This window comes from Alligator sinensis, unplaced genomic scaffold, assembly GCF_000455745.1.
Source record: "Alligator sinensis unplaced genomic scaffold, ASM45574v1 scaffold444_1, whole genome shotgun sequence".
Classification (NCBI taxonomy): Eukaryota; Metazoa; Chordata; order Crocodylia; family Alligatoridae; genus Alligator; species Alligator sinensis.
This window is the reverse complement of record NW_005841886.1, coordinates 3,898,925-3,926,580: the sequence shown is the minus strand read 5'-3', so window position 1 is coordinate 3,926,580 and position 27,656 is coordinate 3,898,925. Positions and strand designations below refer to the sequence as shown.

The following is a 27,656-nucleotide window of genomic DNA, read 5'->3' as shown; positions in this document are numbered from 1 at the left end:
GCAGGACTTAGGAGAGAGCCACCCAGCAAGCTGGCCCAGGGGCTAAGTCAGTCGCAGGGTTTGCCTTTGCCTAGGAGGCCCCTCAGGCTGGTGTGAGGAAGGCATGCCAGCTTCTGCTGCCAGCCTTGCACTCAGCCACCTCCACCTCCCCAGCCTGAACAGCCAGCTGGGTCAATGGCAGTGGGATAGGGGGGCAGCCTCTACCATTAGTCTAGAGCAGGACCAAGCTCACATCTCTGGAGCCAGACACCTTCACTTCTCTGATCAGGTCCCCTTCCACTGACCACATACCCTGGAACAGCAGCACACGTGAAACCCTCCCCTTCGCCCTGCTACCCACTGAGCATTGCTCGGCCCTCCACCGGCTGACACTCCCAGCCCTGTGAGGCAGGAACAATGTGGGCTCTGTGCAAGGGTTCGCCTGGTGACAGGAGTCATCATGCACACACTTGGTCAGCGTCAACACCATGGCTGGCACCCAGCTCTGCACAGCACGTAGGGCCCAGTTCTCACTCACCCTGCACCTGGCATTGCCCTTGCAAAACACCTCAGCATGGAGTCAATAGTGCTTTGTACCCACACTGCCCTGGGGGAAGCAGAGTGCTTCCAGGGTGGATGTGTGATAGAGGATGTATATATATCACTCTTTCTATATATATAAAAATATATTTTAATTTTAAAAAAATCTCTGTGAGGCTCCATTTTCAGCTTAGGATGCATGAGCCCACCAGGGCCCTGGATATTCCCTGGGTTGCTAACTTGTCTCTGCTGCTTCTTCCCTGCCATTGCCACCCTCACTAGCTGGATTAGAGCTAGTGCATGTCTCCCATCACACCCCAGACAGCTGCACACACATGTCACTAATGCAGCATGGCAGCCCCTTTGGGAGGAGCCCATGGACAAACCCACACATGCAGGTGCATCTGTGCTACATTGGCCAGAGAGATCTCAGCTTGATCTGGCTCAGCCGGCACAGGCTGACAGGTGCCCACAAGGGAAGGACCTAGGGCACCATTTACCAGGTGTAAAACGGAGGCTGAGCTTCTTCCACTGGCTTCTAAAGGGAGGAACTGAAGAAATGTAAAAAAAAAACGTGTGGGGAGAGCCTGACAGAGGGCAGAGGGGCCAGCTGGCATCAGCCCACAGCTCTGGCTTTGCACCTGTCACCTCTGACCGCATCCTCCCACAGAGCACTTTATGCATGTGAGTGTCACCAGTCCTGGACCAATCTGCCAGCACACCGCTAACACTCGTGCATCACAGAGCACACTGCTGACACATGAGAGATCACATGTTGCCTCCTGCCAGCAGACGAGAGCCCTGGGATGAAGGGAGCAGGGAATAGGGAGTCCTAGCTCTGACTGGCCAGAAAAACTGGGATTTAGCTGTTGCTAGGCCATTGCAGAGAGCTGTGCAGTTTCCTGGGACACAGCCAACCCAATAGGCCCCCTGGAGGGAGCCCAGCTGGCTGACAGCCCCTCCCCCATGTTTATCAAGGCCCCAGCTGCCAGGGGGATCGCATGTGCACTGGGCTTGCTCCGGCTGCATGATGCTGCTGTGCACATCAAGCTGACGGCTGCTTATTAAATTCTTCCAGCTCCGTGCCCAAGGCAGCCACACTGCTAACACAGCCCGGGCCTGCTCTTGTGGGGAGCGGCACTCAGGCAGGCTGACATGAGGAAAGGGAGCCCAAGCAACGAGGTGGCGCAGAGGCATGTTGGGATGGGGAGAGGAGTCACTGGCACATGGGGCTCAAGAGGCTACAGAGGGGATGTGCTGTGTGCTCCCTGCACGCCAGTGTGGCATGGTGGGGGGATGCCATGCTCCGCAGGGGAACTAAGCAGGGCACAGAGAGCGGAGCACTACCTGTCGTGGGGGGTGAGGCTCCTGGTAGCTGGGCAGGATCTTGAGGATGACGCTGCCGCTGGCGTTCTTCAGCATCTCCTGCAGCACCTTGGGGTCGTTGCCCACTTCCTTGCCGTTCACCTCCTTGATGACATCGCCCACATGCAGCAGGCCCTGCTGGTCGATCATGCCGCCATGCAGGATGCGGGCAATCACCAGCTCACCCCGCTCCACTCGGAATGTCACACCCTGTGGCGGGTGGGAAGGGGGCAGGCATCAGCGCCAGGCACTGCCACAGCCAAACCTACTCCATGGTCTCCCCAGTCTCAGGGGAGGGCCTCACCCACTCTCCCAAGCCTCACAAGAGGGCTCTGCCCACAGGGGTAGGAAAAGTGGGGGAGAGCCAGGGGAGGGCAGGCCAAGGGACTGGTCCCCAGGGTCCTGGTGCTGTGCAAGGGTGAAGCCTGTGAGAAGGGCACAAACCCTCCTTCCAAACACACCATCCCATACACCCCCACCATCCTATATACCCCCCACACCATCTCATACACCCCCTGCTGTCCCATAAACACCCCCCTTCACATGCCTACCCACATCAAGCATCACTTACAAGGTCCACGCTTCATCCTCCCTTGATATATGCACCATGGGCTCCCCTCAAGCCCCACTGCCAACACACAGTGCTTTGCCACCATGCCCCGTGATTCCTCCCCACACACTCCTGGTCCTACCCTACGATCACCACCACTCCCTCACCCCTACATGCCCCCACCTGCTCCCTGGACATGCGGCAGTGATGACACTGGTCTCCAAGCAGCAGAGGTGACCAGGTTGTGTGGGGTGTGCCAATTAACAGAGCTACAAAGTAGGACTCCTGTTGAGGGGAGAAGGGGAGCAGGCCGCTCCCAGGCAGCTGGGCTAGCATAAAGGTGGAGGTAGGGGTAGAGGCCAAGCCCAAGCTGGGCTGCCACATCTCCACAGGTCCGGTAGCACCCAGGAGTTTCGTCTCTGCCAAACATACGTGCCCCAGGCACACTCCTCCCACCCTGCCCCACCAGTGGCCAGCTCACCAGGTGCTCCCCAGCAGTCTTGCGGATCCCCACCATGCGCACAGCATCCGGCGGCACCGGCTGGTTGCTGAACGTGGGGTCCAGGATGGGGCTGGGTGGGGGCGTCTCGTAGCTCTTGGAGGCCACTGAGTCGTGGGTTTCCAGTAGGGACTAGGAGCCCAGCACAAGGGGAGGAAGAGGCAGGGAGATATTAGGAGTACAGAAGAGGCTGCAGCAGCCATGCACAGAGCCCAAGGTGCCAGGAAGGGGCAGCCCAACTGCCCAATCCTAGTCAGCGTGGCATAGACCAGATCCCCATCCGATCCCTGCCAGCGCACCATGGACTAGATCCCCAGCATGGAACAGGCCAGATCCATGTAAGCACAGCACAGCACAGCACAGCACAGGCCAGACCCCAGACAGTGCAAACCAGATTGGATCCCAACCGAGGAAGCACCAACCCGGTCCCAGTCAGACTGGCTCCAGTATGGCCAGACCCCTGGCCCACTCTGCAGATAATCTAGCTGCCCTCCCCAGGTGGCTGCCTGGGGCTTCCTGTTCCCATGGCCCAACTGGGACCCCCAGAGCCATCACACAAGCACCCAGAAAACAGCAGAGTTCCCGCCCCAAGCCACTGTGTGCCTCCCCACCCCCAGCCCCCACCCCAGGTTGCACCTGGAAGTGGGGCTCCTGCAGGATGTGAGCAAGCTCAGCAGCCACGCTGTTCTGCTCAGCAAGGTGGGCAATGTCCTTGAGAATCTCCTGCACCAGCTCCACGTTGTTGTCCCGCACGGCCTCCAGCCTGGTCTCCTCCAGCCGCTCGTGTGCCTGCCAGGATGGGAGGGGGATTAGAGCCAGCCAGACAGCCCCAGGCAGCCCCTCCTCCCAAAGCCCCAACTGGTGCAAGCTGACCATGCCAAGCCTTGCTGAGGGGGTTTGGGGGGGGAACCCAGCACCTGCCCCCTGGTTGGCATGGGGCAGGGGCTGGGGCTAACCCCTGCCTGCAGCACCCTGAGCCCCAGCTCTGTAGCTGTGCTGGGGGGGAATGCCGCCTCCCCAAAGAACCTCTGTAGATGGGAGTCTCCTTGCTTACCACATGCTCCCCAAGCCATGTCCCCTCCTGCAGCCACAAGCACCACCCTGGGAGAGGTCTGGGGGGATAGGTAGAGGCATGGCACGGGTGAGGGTTATAACAGGGCAGAAACCACACTCTTCTGTCCCCTGTGCCTTCTGACACGTCCCTTTAATGGGGCAGCTTCTTGTTTAAACTGCCCCACCCCCAACCAGCCTATCTCATCCTCCAGAGTCCCCCCATCCCTCCCCCTCCCCAAGAAGGCCCCTTGCAGCCACAGCTCTGGAACAGCCCAGCAAAACAGCCCCTCATCAACCCCATTCCCTGGTGCTCTGCTCTGGCTGTTGGCTGCTAAGGACACCAGGATGGACAAGGATGGAGGCTGTTGCCTGCACCCCTAGGGGAGAGGAGCACTAAAAAGTGCTAAAAATAATACTGTCACACACAGGCTCACTCCCACGCACCAGAGCCTGCACGCAGGCAGCAAAAGACACAATGGTGCCAGCATATAAGCAGGCACACACACAGGCAGACAGACACTTACAAACACCCTGTTTACTGGAGCCAGCATATTCACACACATGCACACACCCAAAGGAATCAGCATAAAGACAGTCACACCACACACACAGCCCCCTATACAGCAGGACCGGTATATAGGTGGGCATACAAGTGTACATATGATGCATAGACACACACCCTTATACAGTAAAACCAACATACAGGTGGACACCTACACATACATGATGGAGTCAGCAAACAGATGGACCTATACACACACACACACACTCACACATACATAGTGTCTACACAACGGAGCTGATATACAGCTGGATGTTAACAAAATGGAGGCACAGCACAGTTAAGTGCATGCATGCACATACTGAAGTATGTGCTGAAGTATGTGCTTCACATACTGAAGTATGTGCATGCACATGCACACAAAGCACCCAGCATGAATTTTCACAAGCATACAATGTAACTGATTCACACACGTGTAAGTGAGCTCATTGCAGCACATACCACTGCAGACAATCACTAAAGCACAACCTGCAACACACAAGCTAACATGTTCAGATACGGGATACACCTAAGCTGAGATGTATGTGTGTGCAAGTGTGCACAAACTATTATCTAGACATATACATAATCACACTTGCTACACGCACACTTCCACAGCATCTGTCCATAAACTTCTCCCACACCCATTCATACCTATTTACTATCTCCTTTGTATGCATCCACTACATATACTGTACATCCACATCCAGCTCCAGAATGACATTCACACTCTTCACACATGCCCAAGATGAGTCACGTGCATTCACACATCACACATGTATCAACACAAGACGCCCCACAGTTTGGACATTTTGCAAGTGTTTTTCAGCCTAAAGCACTTGGCAAAGCAGATTTAGGGTCCCCAGCTAAGGGCAGAGGCACTGCAAAGTAATATGTAGAGCCATAGCAGACATGCCATATTCAACCTCTACCCCTCGCTGGCCCAGCAGAGCCCAACCTGGTAGCAGCTGCCCCACCCAAGCCACAAGCACGGAGAAGCAAGGCCAGATCCTAGCTTAGCAGGGAACAGAAGAGAGAGCGAAGCAAGCGGGGATGCCTGGAGCAGGAGGGAGGTGGGGAGGACAGCTGGGGTGCTGCCCAGGAGTCTGGAAAGCAGGTTCGACTCAGCCGTTGTGCCATCCGCAGCCACCCCATGCGACTGTACCTTAGCCAAGGATCTTACTATTGGACTCTCCATGATGCCTCGGAGGAAGATGAGGTCCAAGTCAGCCGCCCCCGTGGAGTTGGGGAGGTCACTCAGGTTGTCCAGGACATGCTGCATTGCTGGGGAGGGTGCAGGGGGCAGGAAAGGGCCGTTGTAAGCGAGAAGGAATCCCGGGTGGGGGGGTGGAAGTACAGCGAGGGGAGCACAGGATGGGAAGAAATGGAGAACAGTAAAAAAGAAAGCAGCCCCATGGGCAGAGATCAGACACAGCTTCAAAGTAGAGTGTTTGCAGAAGAGGCCTTTGGCCCACTGAGGCACACTCTGCCTGCCCGTGTGCCTCCACCAGCCCCCAAGCATTTCCCCTGCCTCAGGCATTCCCTGCCACCCAGCACAGTCTCTCATGGCCTCTTCCACCCCCAGCCTGGCATGAACTCAGGCTGGCCTTTGCATGAAAGATCTGCCTCCAGGCTGCACAGGTCCCTTCCCAGGGGCTTCTCCAGGAGGGCAACAGGGCAGGGAGTGGGGGTGGTGGGTCACTGACAGCCCATCACCTGCAGATGACTGCCCCTCCCCACTGCAGCCAAGAGCCAGGTGCAGGGTCACCCAGGGCTGGGTGCTGACACATGGGGATCCTCAGCAAAGGGCCATTGGTGTCACTGCAATTAACCACTTCACAGTCATGGGCCCACTCATCCTCTGCCCCGCCCCCTCTCTCCGAGCAGAGAGCTCCTTGCCCAATCAGTGGCAAGAGTTTTCCCACCACCGTGCCACCCAATCAGAGAGCAGCAAAAAGGTGTAGGTCTTTTCCCCTGCTTAAAGAAACAGATGTCAGAATGGTTTCTGACACACTGTGCCACACTGTGGCTGTGTGTTTGGCATAGGATACAAGGCTCTTAAAGGGACAGGTGGCAGGGGAGAGCTTGTCTAGGGCTGGAGCTGAAAAGGCGGTGCGTCTGGGTAGGAGATTTGGACACAACCCGAGGCTGGTCCAGACCCGGATCTGAACTTCCCCAGAATGTTGTGCCCAGGGACCAGCTGCAAATGTGAGACGTGGCCTGCAATCTCCCAGCATTCAGAGGGGGAGTCACCCCTTTGCCACCAGCGGGGACCAAAATGCACCTTCCCCCCTCTCCTGCAGCATGAGAAGAAAGGCAGCTCCACGGTTAGGGAACTAGCCTGCAGTTTGGCTGGCATGGGTTCAAGTCTCTGCTCTGTTACAGCCTTCCCATGTGACCTTGAGCAAGTCACTTTGCTGCTCCGAGCCTCTGTTCCTCCTTAGTGAGGATAACAGCCTTTCCTGCACCATGGGGGAGCTGGGAGGAGGAACACATTAACAGTGGCAAGATGCACAGTCTATGATGATGGGGGCAGCTCAGAGAGACACCTGCACTGCTGGATTGGAGTGTGGTGCCCCAATGGGCTCCCCACCTAAGCACATATAACAGCCTTCAAGCTGCTGGCAAACTTCCTTTGAAGAAAGGCAATGGCAGAAGAATGGTCCCCTGGCCTCTGCATGGTCCTACATCCTAGTGAAAGGCTTGTGGGGTAAGAGGGCTACTCAACACAGCTCACAAAGACACTCATGGACCCAGAGGGACAGACTTCCATCTTCAGCTCCCTCTGTGCAAAAATGAAGTTTATTTCCTACCTACGGGGACTTTTTACCATCTTGTACCATCTACACATTTGCCAGAGCCTGACGAAGGGACTTTGATCCTGAAAGCTTGCAGAAAAGGACAATTTTCTTGCCATCTTCCAGTTGCATCTAATAAAAGGTATCATTTTGGAACCAAGAGTTCTAGTTTTCTGTATGTCTTTTTGTGGGATAAGAGGCTGGTCTAATATTACATTCACTGGTACTAATAGCTGCTGTCTGGTACAGGAAAAAATAACCTGGGAATGCTGAAGAGGCAATCAGGGCTTGGGGGATGCCATCACAGACTAGAAAAAGGGAGATCCTGTAAGGATGGGGAGATTGTAAGGGGCTTGAGGTCACCTCTCTAGGTTTGTGGGGATGGTGGAGGAACCCCAGCTGTACCTGTGGGCTCAGCCCCCCAATTGCAAAGAGTCAAGCGAGAGAGGAGGAAGAACATGCACAGTTGTGTCTGTCATGGTGCTGGGCCTGGTCTAGCAGCCCCCACTCTTCCAGCCAAGCTCATTAACAAGTGCAGTGATGCAGAGATTTGGCTTCTAGCCACCAAGCACAGCAGGGAGGAGGGGGCAGCCAGGCTGGCCGGGAGCACAGGGAGGCTGTTTACTGGGCTGCATGGGGTGGGTCATGAGTCCAACACTGCCTCATGCTCTTGGCAGGGCAGGGATTAGAGAGGCACAACATTGGGGTACATGGCAGCAACCAGGAGCTTCTCCTAACAGCCCCTGCAGAAGGCTGAGGGAGTGGGGGATCCATGGGCTATGTCAACGGTAAGAGATGGGGGATGCAATGAGAAAAGCAGAGCTGAAGCTGCAACAAGGGGTATACAAGGACAGGGAGCAGGAGTGGGGACTCAGTGCAGGTAGGGAGGGGGGTGGGTCTGTTCCCAAACTTACTCTGCTTAGCACAGGTTGTGGGTCATGGCTGTGAACAGAGACAATGTAGGCAAGTGGTTAGAGCCCTGGGCTGGAGTGCCAGATACCTGGATTCTATGCCCGCCCCTGCCACTGGCCTACCGGGTGACCTTAGGCATGTCACTCCCTCCCTGCCCTCCCCCAGTCAAGTTCTTTAGAGCAGGAACAGTCTCTCCCTGGGGGTTTGCAGCACTCACAGTTGGGCCCAGCCCTCTCAGTTGCTATGGTAATGTAAAAAAACCAGTAATGTCACTGGTAGCTGGAGAGGATGTGTTTGAACACAAGTGCATGTACCATTGTGGGGGGGCACAAGTAATGTTAGGAACACGTGGCTGGACACCACAACTATGTACGTACAGCACAAGTGTGCACTATGTGCAAGCACAGAGGTGTGCGCTTATGCCCTAGGGGGTAGGATTTGTACACGTACAGGGCTTTGTACAGTGGGCCCCTGCCATGCGAGTAGGCACTCCTCCCATACCAGCATGCAGGGACATTTGAGCACACACATGAGAGCTTAACCCCATGCTCAACTGTCTCTAAGCACGTGCACCCATGCCCAAATGTGGAAGTACAAGGACAAGCATCACCTCCCTGTACCAGCTCTGTACATATACATGGGGACAAGCACGTACAGGCAAGAAAGTGTTGTTTATGGAGCCTCTGGGCATGGTCATAGCCCACCTGCAAGGGTGTAAGCACATGCCATGAACTATGCAGGTTGAAAGCCCTTTCATTAGAGCCCAGAAGGGAAGCAAAGTAGAAATGGGAGGGAAATGAGCCCTGCCCTTCCCTGCAGGTTTCTGGAAGCTAGGAAGCAACCTGTGCCCCTCCCCCTCTCACCCCCAAAAAGGCCCCAGAGCAGCCCCTGCCTCCTCTGCCTGCTATGACAAAGGCAAGAACTTTTCCCTCTGCTTCCTGCAGAACTGGCACCATGTCCCAGAAGCCTCTATACTGGGACAGTGCCTCAGGACCCCAGTCCGGCCCCAGGAGCCCACAGTGCCGGGTGTTGCACAAAGCCTGAACAAATGGACAGTCCCTGCACTAGAAACCTTAGGCGTCATGGATGGGAAAAGTAGCTGAGTTGTTCTGCTGAGTCCAGAGGCTCTTAGTGGCAGTCCCGGAACCAGCCCCCTGCATGTGTGGATCCCAGCTGGATTTTGCAAAGAGCAGCAAGCACCTAGTTCCCAGGAACTTTAACCAGGTCCTGGGCTCAACACCAAAGCAATCATTTGATACCATAGGGGACAGCTGCAGCCACACAACATGCTGACAGGGCTCTGGCAGAGACTGGCAGACAATGTGGGCATCCAAGCCTGCTCTAAGGCAGATCTAAGGCACTCAGAGTCTGAATGCTGCCATGCCATCCTTGTACCATGGCTGGAGGGAGCTGGGAATGGGTACTACCCTGCCCCTCAGCTGCTACAGCGGCAGTATGGAAAAAGTGGGAGCGCTTGTCTACATTAAGGAGTTTTGCACTGATATGCAACGAGTGTATCCTCCATGGAAGCACACTGCTCCAAAGCAATGGGAAATCACATTCACACATGCCTTGCTTTACCTTGGCACAATGCACTTGGACTAGTATGAGCAAAAGCGTTATGACAAACAGATTGAAAAGCAAGGCCCTAGCATTCAGCTCAACGCTTGCTATGAAAGGGTTATCTCCAACCACAGCACCCAGGGGTAGTTCCTGAAGAAGCCTCTGGTTCAGCTGTTCTGCAGGGGTCTCAGATAGGCTAGTGGGTCCCAGTCCTGCCAGGGGCCCATTCCCCTCTGCAGAACCCCAACCCCTACTCTGCAATTGCTCCACATCACATTGCTCTGCAAATATACCTCCATGCTTGTCCAGTCCAGGGCTGCTCAGTGCCTGGCACAGCCCATGCCCCTCAATCCCAACTTACAGCATCCCCCTGCTGGACCATCCCCCAGATCAGCTGCTGCCCAGCCATGCCCAGCCATCCAGCTAGCTCAGGCCCAGAAATGGCTGATCTGCAGCCCCTACTGCTAACCTATCAGTGCAATGGATTTTATAACAAAACTCCCTTGCTCCAGGCTTGAAATGCCAAACCTCATGACACATGGATCCTCAAAAGATGACAAGCCCAGATCCCCCTTGGGAAAAGACCCAAGGAAAAAGTAACCCTGCTCCCTCTGTCAAGATGCCCTCTTAAGAGCCTGACTCCGGGTGGGGATGCCAGCCCTTCTTGACCCACAGAGAACCTGGGTGGATCAGATATGTCTGCTCCTGGCACTGACTCTTGCCTTTTAAAAGCCACCGTCAAAACACAACAACACATCAATTTGGGACCCCCACTCCACGGTGAGGCAGGAACAACCACGCTGGATTAACCCCAGGCACCCTGGCACTTCTGAAATTGCAAGGAATACAGCTATAGGAGTCAATGGGGACATGCACATCCTGCCTCTCAGAGAAGCCCCCCTGGTCCCATTTGCTCCAGGCACAGGTGAGCAGCTCATTCCTATTGCTCTTCTTCAGCTCCTCTCTTTGACAGAACTGCTTAAAGAAAACCGCAATTAAAATCCAACTTTTCCGACACCATCAACAGCCGCTGAGGTGTCAGACCCACATGGGAGCGAGCTGAGACACCAAAAGCCCAGGGCTCAGTGCACACCAGGTACTGGAGACACAGATTCAAGTCCTCTGAATCATCTGTGAGACTGAGTTATGGCGCTCTGCCCAGCCCTCCTATTTATCAAGTATCCACAGGTCAAGTGCTGCCTCCCCCCTGTCCCACACTGGAGCCCCTTGGGGCATTTCTCTATCCAGAGTCACTGCCTCTTTGGGAGGGAAAAGGAGAATCTTTACCCGCTGCCAGGTAAAGAGCCTACTCTCAACCTCTCCACAACATTCCATTTGCCTGGTGCCCACCCCAGCTGACTCCACAGGGTGAGGTAGAGGGGCAGCAGTGGCTCTATGGCTCCCCTGGGAGCACACACACACACACAATCTCCATCTCCCCTGCCATCCTCCCAGTTAATACTACCCCATCCCCTTCCTTTCTCCCTTTGATGGAGGATTAGCCTGTTCAGCCACCTGCCCTGTTGCTGCTACCTGCGCTCTTCCTCATTAGCTTCTCTGATGTCTCATGCAGCAAACAAGCTTGGACGATGGCCCCAGAGATAGCAGGGAAGGCTTTTTTTTTTTTTTTTTTTTTTGGGGGGGGGGGGGGGGCTGACCATTCCCTCCCCACCCCCAATGCAGGAGAAATGGTGCTTACTGCCCACTGTCCCCATACCCAGATGTCAGGTACCCCTGGGAGAGCTTCAGCCCTACCTTCCCTGCGGAGTTCAGACTCTTCAGAGGAGTCAAGAGAAATCCCCTCCAAGGAGATGCCGCTGGCAGGGCTGCTGCTCATGGCTGCGGTCGATCAGGGATGCTGAGAGTAGTGCTTTGCTGCTGCTGCTCTGAGATACGGGTACCCAAGCCGGCTGCCACAGCGACTGTGTCTGGTTCTGGCTGCTCTGACAGCTCACCCGCCCAGGCGACAGAGCGGACCAATTTCACAATAGCAACAGCATGGGGAAGGGTGGAGGAGGCAGAAGCCAGGCCCTGGAGGCGACTGGAGAGTAGACCAGGCGTCTCCCAAAAATGCCAGCCAATCAGACAGTGCAATCTCCACTGGCTTGATTGGCACAGGCAGCACCGGATGGCAAAGGGGAACATGGGTAGCCCCCCTGGGGGTAAATTCTGATCCCACCAGGCATGCCACTTGGACAATTCATCTGGGCATTGCACAGCCTGCAGGCAACTGGTCCCCTGCCAAGACCCAGAGCCAGGGGACAGTAGGGGCCGGGCTGACCTATTCCAGGAACTGGAATTCCTTTCACAGGGCTGCACATAACTTAGCTAGCAGAGCATAACACTGGATGCTATTCCAAATGATGGGGAGTCACTGGGCACGTCTACAGGTGTAATTAATGCAACTGAATAAACTCCAGCGCAATTTGCGCCAGACTAAACTAATCCGAGCGCTGCGTCTACACCTGTGCCCAGTGACAGGAGCAAACTGAGCCTGGGGGCAGCAGTTTAGGGCAGGGAAGCTCCTGGCCTGCTCTGGTCCTCTGCTGCAGCCAGGGGGAGCTCCAGACTCCAGCCACAGCCAGCCACAGGCACCTGGGCACCAGCCCCATGCTTTAAAAGGCTGCCCCATGCTGTGTTCTCTGGCCACATGCTTCTAGTCCCAAGCAGTCTGCAGCCTGCTGGCACTGCCCTCCAGGCTCTCACATCCTGAAAGCCTGTGCCCAGCACACCATGGACACTCCTCGTTCTCCCCCCGGCAGTGACGATCAGCACTGCAGCCTTCTGCTAGCTGCTGCGCTAGCTGCGCTCCACATCAGCACTGACCTCCACCTAGGCCTGGTGGGCCTCGACCCCATCTGCCCCACCCTGCCACACAGCTCCATGCTTGAGCCCATGACCCAGCTTGTGCCTCGTCACCCAGAGGCCATCAGCTACCAGCCCCTGGGCCACTTCCCAGACCCCGACAGCAACGCGGACAACACCCACATGGATATCACCCGGCTGGCATGCACAAGCTCATGGTGCTCCAGCCCCACCACTTCTGGACCTGCCCTGCCAGGTGGGACTGATGGCACTGCATTGTCCTGTGCACCTGGGGGGACAACTAGTGGCTGGAGTTGTTTCACGTGACCCAGCCCATGTTCAAGGAGCTAGTCCAGCAGCTTGGCCCACATCTGGAACACCAGCCCACCACCATGCACCAGCCCCTCCCTGCAGAGAACAACATGGCCAGCACCCTCATGAAGCTTGCCACACTGGCCAGCCTGCACTATGTCGCCCACCTGTTTGGAGTGGGGAAGGCAACCACTGGAGAGGCCATACTTGAGGTCTGCTGTGCCCTCCAGGATGTACTTGCCAACACTATGGTCTGGGTCACCAACCCCTTGGACGTGGTAGCAGGCTTCTAAGCACTCAGCTTCCTCCAGTGCATCGGAGCCCTCGATGGGACACACATTCCCATCACCTGCCCACCCCGGGCAGATCGCCCCTACTACAGCTAGCAGGGCTTCCACTCTGTTGTGCTGCAGGCCGTACTAGACCACTGAGGCTTCTTCACCAACATCTACACTGGCTGGGGTGGCAGCACCCAGGATGTCCGGATTTTCCGGAACTCTGCCCTGCTAGGCCTGGTAGAGAGCAGCTGCTTTGCATCAAGTGTCCCAGACTGGCAGCTGGGCAACGTGAGCATCCTGCCCCTCCTCATAGGGGATCCCGCCTACCTGCTGCTGCAATGGCTCACATGCCCCTACACTGGCCACCTCAACCAACACCAGGCAGACTTCAACCAGTGCCTGGGCCAGAGCCACGTGCTGCTCAAGTGCACTTTCAGGTACCTCAAGAGACGCTAACACACCCTCACTGCCCACCTTGAGTTCGCTGAGGCCAACATCCCCTGGGTCATTGCTGCAGCCTGTATGCTGCACAATATCTACAAGACCCACAGGAAGCTCCTCTGCTCAGGCCCCACAGAAGAGGCACAACATGCCAAGGATGCCTGGCACTGGGAGCGCAAGCTGTGATGGCAGTGCTGATGATGCCCCACCCCCAAGCCCCGAGGCCCTGGGCAAGCCACACACCCAGCAGCAAAGGCCACTCACAGACCACCTCCTTCACCACCCTGGGCAGCCACCCATGACCCCCAAGCCAACAGGGTAACCCCAAAACCATACCCCCTGCAGTTTGCATCAAACCCCAAACTTTATTTACATCCTCAACATAGCAACAGACCCCCCCACCCCGCCCTCACAACACCAGACTCCCTCCCTCCCAACAACAGCCCCACTTCCCAACCCCAACATGCACCATCAATAAAGCACCCTCACCCCCATGGAAACGTGTACAGTGCATATGTGCAATTGTGTAGGGGTGGGGACAGTGGGCAGGAGGTACCCAGGGCACAAAGCCCAGAGGGAGGCACCTGGCACCCCAGCCTTGGCCATCACCACCTTGAGTTTGATGCCTCAGCAAATCCAGCAGGCTAGGGACTGGCCTGGGGACAAGGGTGGGCACTGTGCAGCCTGCTCAGGCCGCTCCTCCTCTTCCATCACAGGGCAGGGGCAGCAGGGCCCGCATGGAGAGCAGGCTCTGCCATGGGAGGGGGTGGCATCAAGGGACCAAGATCTGGAACAGGGGCTGGGTGTCCTGCTGCTGCAGGCAGCACTGCACCTCCTCCCACATCCACTGTAGGCTCACAGGCAGCTGCCAGGGGCCAGCCAGGCCCAGGGCAGGGGGTTGGATGCCAGGCAGGACAAAAGACACTGCCAGGGCCAGCACCATGTGAAAGATGTGCTGGTCATCCTCGGTGGCCTCCACTGCCTGTTACACCATGGTGCACCGCTCCTCCTGGCTCTCCATCTGCCTCTGCAAGACAGTGAGGTACACCCTGCAGTGCTCGCAGTCCACCCACTGCATCTTGCAGAACTCGCAGCAGCAGGCCTGATTCTCCTCAAGCCTGGCCTCAGAGACAACAACTACCCACTCGAGGAGATCCATCTGATCCTGGCTCCAGCACTGACAAAGCCAGCGCAGGAAGAGTGCACCTGCAGTGGGTGGCAGTGTCCCTGGGGCCCCCTCTCCACTTGCAGCAGGTGGGTCTCCCCGGTATCCAGCAGCTGGACCTGCAGAGCCAGGAGCAGAGATGCTCCTTGTGAGACTTCAACATTTCAGAGATAAAATGCACCATGCAGAAGGGCTGTGCGCCACCTGCCCTCTGCTCAGGGGTCATGCACACACAGGTGCCCAGTGACCACAGTAAGTTGGCAGGGTGGGCCTTGCTCAGGCAGCTGCCAAGAGAGCCCAGCCTTGCCACCCTGCTTCTACAGTGGGGGCAGGCAGGCCACTTGCCATAGGCAGCCTGCCTTCCCCATACCCTACCCAGGCCAGGCCATGGCTGGCCCCTGCCGGCAGCTGCCATGATGGCTCCAGAGCAACTCCCCTTCTCCTCCCTACAGGCCAGACATTTTGCTCCCGTGCTGCCAAGCCTGTAGCACCCGGGTTCTGGGGCTGAGGGGCTCCTGCCTGGCTGGGACACAGCCCTGGTGACTCCTTCACCCAGCAGCCCTCCACAGAGAGGTGCCCCAGACCAGGGCCCTTGCTGCACGTGGGCTGTGCCCAAATGTGCCTCTGGTCAGAATCACCTGGGCATGTCACAATGAGCTGTTTGAGCATGCTGAGGACTGCCCGACCCACTACCTCCTGCTGCTGCTGATAGCCATGGTGCCCTGGGCACAGCTGAGAACCTGGTACAGGGCCCTGAGCATCAACAGTGCCCCAAGCAAGCCCACCACTTCTGGACCTGTCCTGCCCCAGGCTTCCCTGCAACATGCTCGGCCACTCTGCCTACACTGCGAGTGCCTGACCCTCACGGCTGACCATCAACAAGTTTCCCTGCATGTGATGAGCCCGATTGCCTAGCTGGGAGCACGCTGGGCACTCAATAGAGTCCTGAACTGCCTCCTGCCTCCCTGCACATTTCAGGGGAAGGGAAAGTCCAGTGGAGGCTGTTGGGGGGAGCTTGGCCAGGCAGAGAGGGGAGGCCCCCCACCCCATGAGGGACCCCTGGCTCCAGGTGTGCAGCCCAGGGACAGGTGGGCGAGTTGGAAGAGGCACGGGTGGCCACAGCACCCCTTCCTCCCCAGCCCTCCTTTCTGTGCAGGGCTTACCAGGCAGTTGTGGCAGCCGCTCCCAGTGGTCAGGCGCTGTCCCTGGCCATGGAGAGGAGATCCAACTAGTTGATGCATCCTGGGGTGGAGAGGTGCAGTGCGTGGCTACCCAGGCAGTGGTCCCCCTCCAGCAACAAGCTGGAGCTGACATGTGCAGGGGCCATCCCCGCCGTGTCCTCGTTGGTGATGGGCCACTGCTGGAGTAGCTGGGGCAGGTCTGGTGGCCCAGGCTGCCTGAGCTGCCAGATGAAGCTGAGGGCAGGGAGCAAGAAGTCCTCCTGGCATTGTGGCCCCTGACTTGGACTTCAGCAGCCCTCCCATGCTGCAAAACAAGTGCCAGGCCTCGCCAGGGTCTGTGGGAGCCAGGATGCAGTCCAGCTCCCACAGGAAGGGCATGGATCTACAGGCAGCCCCAGACCACCTGTTGTGGTCCCAGACACAGGCCCACTGCATCCTCAGGGCCTTGACCTTGATCTGGCATTGCTGGCTAGACCATCAGTGTCCATGCTCCTGCATCCATGGACCATCTCCTTGTACACATGGGCATTGGCCCTTGTTGCCTGACCAAACTGCTGCTCCCCCAAGATGGCAATGAGGTCCGCCATCTCCTTGTGGCTCCAGCTGGGCCCCCATCCCTGTGTGTCAGTGGCTGCAGGTCCCAACATGGCAGCAGTTGACAGGGGCCTCAGCAGAACAGCCCCAGGCAGCAGGTGGCAGCATCAGGCAGCAAGTCCCCACAGCAGTGGGGTACAGTGTTTGCGGGGTGGGCACAGTGCCTAGCGGGCAGACCCAGTCTGGCAGGGTCCCTGGAGAGGCAGCCCCGGGCAGCAGGTGGCACCATCAGGTGGCAAGTGACTACAGTGGTAGGGTCAGGTGCCCGGGGAGCAGGCCTGGGCTGGCAGAGGCCTCAGCAGGGCATCCCCAGGTAGCAGGTGGCAGCAGCAAGCGGTGGAAGAGATGCCTGGGCCACAAGGCTCCTGAAGCTGCCGAGCAAGGCAAACATTTGGCCCCTGTTGGCTCGGCTGACCAGGCGCTATTTGCACTTGTATTATCGTCTACATGTGCGTTTAATTGCACTACTTTACTCTCCCGGATAGTACTTGTCTAATGGGACTATCCAAAGGCTGAGTTAATTAGTCTACTCTGGCTTAATAGCAGTCAATGTGTAGATGGCAACACTTTACTACAGGGCAAATGAGTCTACCCCACAGTAAAGTGCACATGTAGACAGACCCACTGGGGACTACTGAGTAGTCTAGTGGTTACAGACACAACTAGGAAGCAGGACTCCTGGGTTCTGGTCCTGGTTTTGCCACTAAGGCCATGGGCTAGTCACCTCCTCTCCCCATGTCTCTGTTTCCCAGTGGATGAGATGGAAAAGAAGCCCCTTCTGCCAGAGCTTACATAGAGAAGCCCACAGTAAGGAGCAGGCATGTTTGCTCCTTAATTCCCCCATGGATCCATTTCCAAACCCATGCTGGAAGCCAGGACCCTCATGATACCTGGGAGACAAATAGAGTTGGAGTACAAAGTGTAGCCACCCCATGGGTACGGGATAGCAGGTCAGCACCCAGAGATGTGGCTGCCTTTACCCTCTGTTGCCCTGTACCATGCACAGCAGTCTATACCCATGCAAGCAGGCATGAGCACAATCCATGCTGCCTTTGCACTCAGTGTGAATAAGGCACATGGTAGCAAGGAGGCAGGCAGCCCCTATGGTCTCAGGCTGGCAGATGGGTCAGAACAAGCTGCAGAGAGCAGGGTCAGCCCCAGCACCTCCTCTCCACACACATCCCAGCCAGAGCTCCATGCTTGTACCAGCAACCACAGCACTGCCCCCAGGTCTCCCCAGGCCATGCCCAGCCCCTCCCTTCCCTTCTCCACAGCAGCCCCCTTTCCTCTCTAAGCCTTTGACAACTCCTTAAAAGAAGGGCAGGCAAACCCTGTGCACCAGCCAGAACTATTATTAACCCCTTCCTACCTACCACAAAGAGGGCACAGCAATGGGGCATCAATGGGGTAGCACTTGGGGGGGGGATAAAGGACAATACACTGCATTAACCCCTGCTTGGCCACAGGGGGCCACAGACATGTCAGTGCCTCAACCCATTTAAGATGCTGGGGCTGGCTGTTTTCACTGGGCACTGGCACTCTGGCACTCGCTCCATTACACCCGCGTTTCCATGGCAGCAGGGAGGGATTACATCCAAGGACGTTAAGCCAGGATGGAATACAAATTTAAAGAGAACACATCAGCTCCCAGCCCCCGCCCCCCTGGAATCGCCTGCTCACACCCCCATTTCAGCCCCCCCTTCCCCCAACCATTTCAGCCCCTGCCCTTTCTTGCAGCTGGGAACCTTTCAGCAGGTCAGGGGTTCTCAATCTGTGGGTCGTGACCCCCTGGGGGGTTCCAAGCAATTTAAAAGGGGGTTGCGTTGGGAAGGGGCGCAGTTGGGGGTCGCATTGGGGAGGGGCGCGGCAGTGGCGTGGCAGCACACAGCAGCAGCACATCGCTTCCCAAGTACCTCCACTTCTCCACACCGCTGCAGGCTCAGGCGTGATCTGGTGGCCACCTATAAGTTTATCAGGGGTGCTCATCGGATCTGGGGGAACGTCTGTTCACCAGAGCGCCCCAAGGGATGACAAGATCGAACGGTCACAAACTCCGCTGTGACCGATTCAGGCTGGACATAAGGAAGAACTTCTTTACTGTCCGAGCCCCCAAGGTCTGGAATAGACTGCCACCAGAGGCGGTTCAAGCACCCACTTTGAACGCCTTCAAGAGACATTTGGATGCTTATCTTACTGGGATCCTATGATCCCTGCGGACTTCCTGCCCCTGGGGCAAGGGGCTGGACTCAATGATCCTTCAGGGTCCCTTCCGACCCAAATGTCTATGAAATCTATGAAATTCCAGGGGTCACAGTAATGCAAAGTTTGAGAAGCCCTGCAGTAGGTGGTTTCCCAGCTGCTAAGAGCCAAACTGAGGTTCAGATTAATCCTGAAAAAGCAGCCAGGCTCCACGGCTCCATTTCAGGAGCCTTTCAATCCTGGGTGTCTAAGGGTAGGCAACCCTTGGCACGCGTGCCAGAGTGTGGCATGTGAAGGCATTTTGCTTAGTACACACCATGCTTTGGGACAAATGGCAAGAAGCCATGGAGGGCCCAATCCTTGTTGTGACAGTGCAGCCTGGAGCCTCTTTGCCGTCTACCTCAAGGTGCATGTGCACCCGCTGCTGGCAATAAGCCAGGCCAGAGCTCCACACACCCTGGTTCTTGCAGCTCCCTGTCACCTGCTGTGAGCAGTCCCAGCTCCCTGCTCCATGGCAGACAGCCTTGCCCAGAGCCTGGGCCAGCTGTGATGTGACAGGCAGCTGGAAGGCTGGCAGCTGTGGCAGGTGACCCAGCTCATTGCTGGCAATGGGTGCACACGTACCTCAGGGCAGATGACAGGGAAGGGGCCAGAGCTGTGCTGCCATAACAAGGATCGGGCCCCTCATGGCTCCCCAGATGTCTGCCCTTGGCATACCAACATCTTACAAGTCTAGGTTGCAAAGTTGGCACTCTGCCAAAAAAAATTGCAGCCCGCTGGTCTAAGAGAAGCACCAGAAGGAAGAGCTCTGCAGAGGCAAGGGAAAGGGAGTTGGTGCCTGGGAGCAGGGGCCAGGACAAGAGCAGGGATCTGACATGCCTGGCCCCTGTCAGAAGCTCCCCCCAGTGCCAAGCAAACCAACCCACCTTAGGCTGGGCTTGTTTGCTATAGATGAGGAACTGAGGCAGAGAGTTCCTCACTACAGCTTGCTATGGATGGGGAACTGAGGCAGAGAGACCAGGGCTGCAGAGAGACAAACAAAATTAGAGAGAGTTCACAAGCGGCAGGGGTGAGGGACTTACTAAGTGTCCAGATGATCTGTGATAACTGTTTCACGCGCCGACTCTATCCCAAAGTAATCTGGAAATTAAACTATGGCAGCGAAGCTTTGAATGAAACAAGAGCTAACTGACTCTGGTTTGGCTTCAACTTATTGCGCATTCCCTCTACCTTGCAAAACAGCTATCAGGCTTCAGCTGCCATGTGCTGGGTCCCCTCCTCCCTTTTATCCCAGTGTAATTGCTTGTATGCCAGTGCCTGACACTCTAGGTGATTTGTCTGAAATCCCATAGGGCAGGGATGGCCAACCTGCAATGTGTGTGTGCCACAAGAGGCACGGACAAGCTCTGTGTGTAGCACATGGCATATCAGAGAAGGAGCAGGCAGCACAGCAGCAGATCGGGCAGAAAGCAGAGCAGCAGATCAGGCAGGGAAGGGATTGGAGTGGTACTTGGGGGAGGATGGAGGAATTAATTTGTGGCACGCCTGCCATAAGGAGTCAGTGTTTTATTCCCTGAAGTCCCAACATGGTGCTTCAACCACAAAGCCAGCTTCCTCATTCTAAACAGAAAGCCTAAAACTCTGCTGAAACCTAGCTCTATTCCGATAGCATCCTTCACCTCAAGGGACCCCATTGCGGTACGACAGTTTTTTAAAATGACTGATGCAAAGAAACCTCCCCCGCCACAGAAATGCAACCATTTCTTGGGTGCAATACCACTAATTATATACAACACACACTAGATTTGCTCACAAAGAACCCCATCTTCAACTCATGCTACAGGGGCAGCACAGGGAGGCAGAACTGGATACAGACCTGCAATTGGATATAGAAAGGATGGTGGGTGAACATCCCAGCTCAAGCTTAGCTGACACATGTTCACAGGAACACGGTTGGGCAGAGCTCAGATTTATGCCTTAAATCAGTGGGGGCAACAATTTGGCACACATACCACAAATCAGCCCTGCACCCTCCTCAAGAGCCGCTCAGATCCCCTTCCCCTGCCCAACTGGCTGCTCTGCTTTCTGCCCTGTGTTCCCTGCCCAATCTGTCACTGTGCTGCCTGTCCCCTCCCCAATCTCCCACATGCCACACACAGAGGCTGCCCATGTCACTTGAGGCATGCATGTCACAGGGTGACCACCCCTGCCTTGGATGGAGCAGCCCCATGGGGGTTTCACGAGGGGAAAAAGTGATCCCCAATGGGACATGCCTCCTAGTGAGACACCCACCCTGGTCCCTGCAGAACAGGACCCCTGGCACTACACTGGTGCCAGCACTGCCCCTCAGGCAAAAGCACCCCCTACTGATGCCTGAGAATACTGCCTGCACTATCTAGGTTGTTCCTGAGATGCTGCCCATTCTAGTGCTGACCCTGCCAGCATGACAATAAAGTATCTTAGTATGGGGGTTACAGTGGCAGCCCATGTGCCACTGCATCGCTCTGCAGAGTGGATGCCCAGCACCAGCCCCTGGGATTCATCCTGGCATGACTCATGCAGTGCAAGCATCCCTCACCAACCTGCCCCAGGCCAAGGTCCCTTGGTGAGTCTTGCCATATGCTGCCTTGTATGGGTCACACAGTCACTGGCTATCAGTGTTGTGTAGGGGTGATGGCTCTGTGAAGTATTATTTAATCCCAGAGATGCAGTTCCCTCATATATGAGCTGAGCACAGGTGAATACCACCCGCCCTCCTGGTGTCTCAGGCTTGGAGAGGAGCACTCCCTAATCACTGCCAACAGAACCGGGCACCCGCAGGGCTTGAGGTAGTCAAGCATGCATGGAGAGAGACACTCAGACAGGCACACGCTCATCTCTGCACTTGAGGCCCGGCCCACACTCATCCCGTTTCTTCAGGATGTGCACATACACATTTGCACAAGCCTGTCCCAGACACACCCAGGCCCTCTTTAGGCCCTGTGCAGGTCCACGGCTTGAATGTGCCATTAACCGCCTTACAGCACAGCCTGGGGATTACTGCTTCACATGAATGCAACTGCAGGATATAGAAGAAGTTTAATTGAATGGAAGAGATTTAGGGCCAAGAAAGTAAGGAACAAGACAGGGCACGCAGGCATGTGTATTCATACATTTAACCAGACTGGGCAGCAGGGGACAGGCAGCCACCAGGCTGGAGCAATGGTCCTGGGGTAGGGAGATAGAGAAGATGGAGCCCAGAGGAAAGGCCTGGGAGAAGGGCGGGAGGCAGAGCTGTAGCTAGATCAGAAGACCAGAAGCCAAGGTGCAGCCAGGAGAACCAACAGGTCTGATCCTAAGTCCATGGCCTCATGCTGCACCCTGTACTCTGTGCATCTGTGATAGGCAGGGTTGGATCCCACCCCATCCAGTCCCTCCCACCCCTGCACCCACCCTGTGCTTGCCCAACCACCCCTGCTTCCTGCCTTACCCTTGCTCCATCTGCCCCCTCCCACTCCCCCATCACTCCCCTGGTGCCTGCCTGGGCTCTGCCAGCCTAGCAAGAGAGATGCATCCCTACTGCCCAGCCCAGAATCTCCCTGTGGCCTCTTAAATTTCTGCAAGTGAACAAGAGAGGACTGCGTTTCCATAGACACCAGGAAGCAGGCGGTGCTGTAGGTTGGTACCCAGCAAATTGGGAGGCACACGCACATGTGTGCGAGTATGTGTGTGTGTACGCATGCATATGCAACTGAGTGACCTTTAGTGCTGCAGCGGGCTGTGCAGATGGCAGAGAAGCCAGGGCACCCTCACTGCCAACCACGTGCAAGTTCTTCCCCCAGGCTCCGTCTCCCAGCCAGCAAACCTAGCTTTGCTGCCAGCTTTACTGCACCAGCCCCCGACTCTCCTCCTAATCCTGTCACCACCCTTCCTGTCCCTGAGGGTCAGATCGGGAGGCAGCAAAAAGTGACCTCAGACCCCAGTTCCTGCACCTCATCTCACAGAAAGTTATCCACCAACCAAAATCAAAAACTCACAGAGACCAATGAATTAACTTCATGCCACTCAGTCCCTACCCCCAGGGACCAGGTATTCAAGGCAGCCTCATGACCTGCAAGCTCCAAAACCATAATACTGTATTTGGAGCCCTTCTTTTGACCAGTGTCCCCAAAACCCTTTCAAAACAGTCCTATGGCTTTAACATCACAAGACTGTCTCCACTTCAGAGATGGGGGCAACAGGCCCAGAAGGACAAATCCAGAAAAGAATGGAGGCACCTGAATTCCTATTGAAACCAGTGGGTACTTAAGCTCATCCATATGCACCACAGGGTCAGATCAGACAGAAAGCAGCTTGCCCAAGGTCACCAAGGGGTGAACAGAAATTGAACCCAGGTATCTTGAAACCCAAGACAGGACCCTCACCAGTGAGCCAGCCTTCCTACAGCTGATGCACTCGCCCATGGCTCCTCCATCCATGAGGTCCCTTCCAGCCCTACTTTCCTATGATCCCCCTCCACACCCCAGATGCCCCAGGGACACGTTGAGTTCTCTGGGAAAGAGGCTTCTCCTTCAAGCAGGTATAGGAGACTCATGGGTGCCAGAGGGCAGCACCAAAGCCCAACTCATAGCCCATCCACACACATAACCAACAAAGCAAACATTGCACCATCTTGAGGCTCATAGCAATGCAGACATGGGAGCATCTGCTACTATACAAATCCCTCCCTGCTCAGGGCAGGGCCCAGACTCCCTACTGGCACCTTCTTCAAGGAAGATGCTGCAGGGATGGCAACAGTCGGCCCTGCCCCCATCCTGTGCTCCGATTAAGAGTCCAACTTTGCAGTGAGGGCCCATCCCCACCTCTGCTGGGGGACCCAGTGGGTTGATGCCACCAGTCAACCAAGGTGGTAAGGGAAGTAGGTCCCCCTTATGGCTACCCTAAAAGAATGCAGTCCATAGGCACTACTCCACACATCCTGCTCCCAGGCGGTGCTTCTTACCTGACTCAGAGTTGGTTGCAGCCACAGGCATCTTGGCAGCTGGCACGATCCAGGCAGTGCTGGTGCAGCAGGTGGGAGGAGTCCTCCTGATGGGCACGTACAAAGACCTGCAGAGAGAGGAAAGGCTGAAGGGACAGAAGGGGTGTCAGGGGCTCAAGGGAGGTGCAGGGCTGGCAAGGGGGCCTGTGAATATCAGCATGTAGCTTAGGAAAGCTATAGCTTCCAGCCACTGTCAATTTAAACAGATGGGGGACTCCAGTATCACTGCAATGAGCAGAAGGGTCCCATCCACATTCCTGGTTTGTTAGAGCCCCGCAAACTATGCCTGTAAGCTGGCCCCTGGCTCCCAGGGCTTCCTCCAGCTCAACTCCCCCTATCACTCTGCTTATAGCTTACACGGGGAGAGGGCTGGAGACAGAGGCAGCATGTACTGACTCCCTGGATCATCACCCCCATGCCCAGGAGCCAAGGAGACATTAAATGCAACCAATAATAAGGAAGTTTGCTGGGAGAGGTGGGAGCTGGACTAGCTGGGAACTCCCTTTGTAGCCCTTGCTTCTACACCAATGGCTACAGTGCCCCCTGCTGGCGCAAGCTCGGGCTGCAGCTTGGAAACTTCAGGAGTGCTATTCAGGGTCAGACCAATGGTCCAGCCAGCCCAGCAGTCTGTCTCCAACAGTGGCAAGCAGTAGATGATGCTTTAGGGGAGAGCATGTGGATGAGGCATGTCTAGTATGAGCCATCCCCCATCATACCTTGGTTTAGTGAAGTCAGACAATACATCCTGACTATTCTATGTAATAGCTCCCAATGGACCCATCCTCTGTGAATCAGTCTAATCCGGCTTTGAACCCCATTGTACTATCTATCTCTACAGCCTCCTATGGCAATGAGTTCCATAAGTGCATGTTGCTTGTTTTACAGCAGTGGCACTCCACCTTTGGTCCCACGGGCCAGATGGGCAGTGCATATTCAACCCATGGGCCAGAGCTTGAGCACCACTTTTAAACCTGCCTAGAGATAACTTCAGTGGATGCCCCTTTGTTCTTGTGTTCTGGAAATTGGTGAATCACAAATTCCCTACTCGCTTTCCCCATACCCTGAGTGATAGCATAGACCTCTATCATATCCCCCTCAGCCTGCTCCTTTCCAAACTGAAGAGTCTGAGCCTTTGCACTCTCTCCTGGGACTGCACTTGCTCCACATCCCTGACCCTGATCATCCTTGCTGCTCTTTTCTGGAATGTATCTAATACTGCTACATCCAGTGTGAGATGTGGAGACCAGAGCTGCCCACAGCACTCAAGGTTGTGGTGCACCACGGGTTTATACAGGTGCATAACAGCATGTTCCATTTTGTTTTCAGTTCCCTTCTTCACAATGGTCAACACTTTATTGGCTTTTTTGGTTGCAGCTGCACATTGAGCTGGTGCTGTTACAGTACTCTCTGCAATGACTTCAGGGGCTCTCTCCTGAGTGGTGACAGCTGTTCAGAGCCCAGCACTGTGCATGTGGAGCTGAGGTTATTTTTCCCCATGTCCGTTACTTTGTGCTTGTCAACGCTGAAATTCCTCTGCCTCTTCATTACCCACTCACTCTGCTCTGGGAGATCTTTCGGCAGCTCTGCACCATCAGCTCAGGATTTGACAGGAACAATTTAGCATCGCCTGCAAACTTTGGGATGTCCCTTGCCAGGCCATTCATGAAGATGAAATCCACCACAGCACAGATCCCTGGGGGACCCCACGGCTGACCTTCCTCCATCCTGAAAAGTGACCATTTGGCCCAACCCTTTGTTTTCTCTCTTTGAACCATCTTCTGACCCATGAGAGGACCTTCCCTCTAATCCTGTAGCAGCTCTGGGCTTTTAAGAACCTTTGCTGAGGGACCTGGTCCAAGGCATTCAGAAAAACCTAATATATCAACTGGATCCCCCTTTTCTCCATGCTTGCCGACATCCTCAACAAACACTAGCAGATTGGTGAGGCAGGATTTCCCTTTATAAAACCCAACCTGACACTTTCTCAGCATTTCATATTTATCCATGCAACTGCTAATTTTATTCTTCATTATTGATTCTTCTAATAAAGATGAATTATACCTAGAGGTAAAAGTGGGGAGAAGTACTCAGTCTTCAGCTGACCTGGGATAACTGTTTCATGTATTGATTCCAAATGCAAACAGTACATCAGCAAGATCCTTACGTCCTAACCTTCCCCCCCCCCCCCCCCCCCCCCCCCCCCCGACTCCCCCCGGCCAATATAGCTTCAGCATTCCCCTATAGTGCTTTCTGCTGGGAGAGATGAGGATGGAGTACCAGAGAGCTCCCCTGCAGCCACTGCTCCTGTCCCAGTCCACCTGGGGGAGGCCAGGCACTTCATACTAATAGGGTTTTCTTGCAATCCTGTCTCTAAGACCCAGCTATGGGGACAGCACTGCTGCAACAGCATTAACCCCTTCAGTGCCCATAGATGCTTCATCTTACAGGCAGAAACCTGCCTTACACTGAACAAGCCATTCATCACCCAGCATGTTCACAACAGTGCCAGGCGCCCGCCCCCTCCCTGACCTCTACCCCATGGCAGAATGAGCCAGGACTGGTCTGTGGGGAATATGGAGAGGAGTCCCTCTTAAAGCTGATGGATGTAAATAGATGCTGTGGTCCTCTCTGGACTGATTGCTTCTGTAGTCACCTATCCAGGGCTCCCAATATCCCCACCTGGATCCTGCAGTCAGAAAGAGGGTGGTGGAAAATGCTTCGGCCCTGGCAGGGGAGAAACCCAAAGGGTGGGCAGTGCAACAAAGAAAGGCTTCCTGCTGCTCAGAGTCTGTCTGGGGACAGACTATCAGCCTGGAGAGATGCAAATTCCCCAGTTGCTGTAGCAGCACTTGAGCAGGAGAAGGCTACAGGAGAAAAAGTGCCCTGAGTCCCAGGCCCTGGGACCAGAGCTGGCTCTCACCTGTGGGAGGGCCACCAGGGCTCTGGTTAGCCTGGAATCCATGCAGCTGGGATGCCCCAAAACACAGAAGAAAATGCGGGGTTCAGAAGGGGGTTGCAGAGCCCCTCTTCCAACCTAGGACAGGGAGACTATAGATGAGGGGGTTAGGGCAGGAGCAGCCCCAGGTATAAACAAGAAGGCATCCCTTGGGGTTTAGCACAGGCTGGGCAGCCTGCTTCCATCAAATGGGTTGGCCGTACACTGCAGGGGGGTGGTCCCCAAGGATCCTGGGAGTCCCGGGAACCCACCTGCTGGGAGCTGGCATACAGGGAGCATGGCAGAGCTCTTGATGTTGGGGGCAGAGGGAGGCAGGTATTTGCCCCACCCTGCCCCCCATCATGTGTCTTATCCCACATCTGTGAACTCCTCAGTGCAGGGACCCAGGACTGAAGCACTGACATGCCCCCTACCCATGGGGTCACATTTGATCAGTTGGCCTCCTTGCCTTGCAAAGATCATGGGCTCCTGGCACTACCTCTCCATAATGCTAAGCTGTTTGAGCAATGGAGAGCAGGGCTCTCCCTCTCTGCTCTGGCTGCCCAACTCCCTGCCCTCAGTTCTTAGGAATCCAGCCACGTGAGAAACAAAAATACCCAGTTTCAGGTATTTTTTCTGGGTCTGGCCATCCTTCAGTTGGCTAGGACATAAGGAATGGGGAACAGGTTCTGGATTGGGAGATCCTGCCTGCCCCTAAGTAAAGAAAAGGGCAGCAGAGGAACACAGGGATGATCCTGTTGCTTTTCCTTCTCTGTATCTAAATGGGGAAGGGTGGCTCTTCCCCTGCCCCAGCCCATCTCAACCCAGATACACACACCCCAGAATGTGCCCAGGCAGGAAGTGTCACCTGCATCAGACTTGTGGGCAGGTACAAGATTTCTATTTTGTAAGTGGGGACAGAGGCC

At 55.7% G+C, this 27,656-nt stretch overlaps 1 protein-coding gene across 2 annotated transcripts in view; it reads right to left on the bottom strand.

The window, feature by feature from the left end:
• Window positions 1-23,861, bottom strand: part of MPP2 (membrane palmitoylated protein 2) — a 39,468-nt gene extending 15,607 nt beyond the window's left edge. The window contains exons 1-5 of one of the 2 annotated variants that reach the window (XM_025196924.1): window positions 23,757-23,861; window positions 5,711-5,811; window positions 3,570-3,722; window positions 2,916-3,065; window positions 1,867-2,094 (exon numbers count right to left, since the gene is read on the bottom strand). In XM_025196924.1, the coding sequence (XP_025052709.1) occupies window positions 1,867-2,094; window positions 2,916-3,065; window positions 3,570-3,722; window positions 5,711-5,811; window positions 23,757-23,787 (663 nt within the window). In that variant the 5' untranslated portion in view covers window positions 23,788-23,861. The remainder of the gene's footprint in view (window positions 1-1,866; window positions 2,095-2,915; window positions 3,066-3,569; window positions 3,723-5,710; window positions 5,812-23,756) is intronic. The other variant, XM_006017864.3, reaches the window with a different exon arrangement.
• Window positions 23,862-27,656: the final 3,795 nt, after the last annotated feature.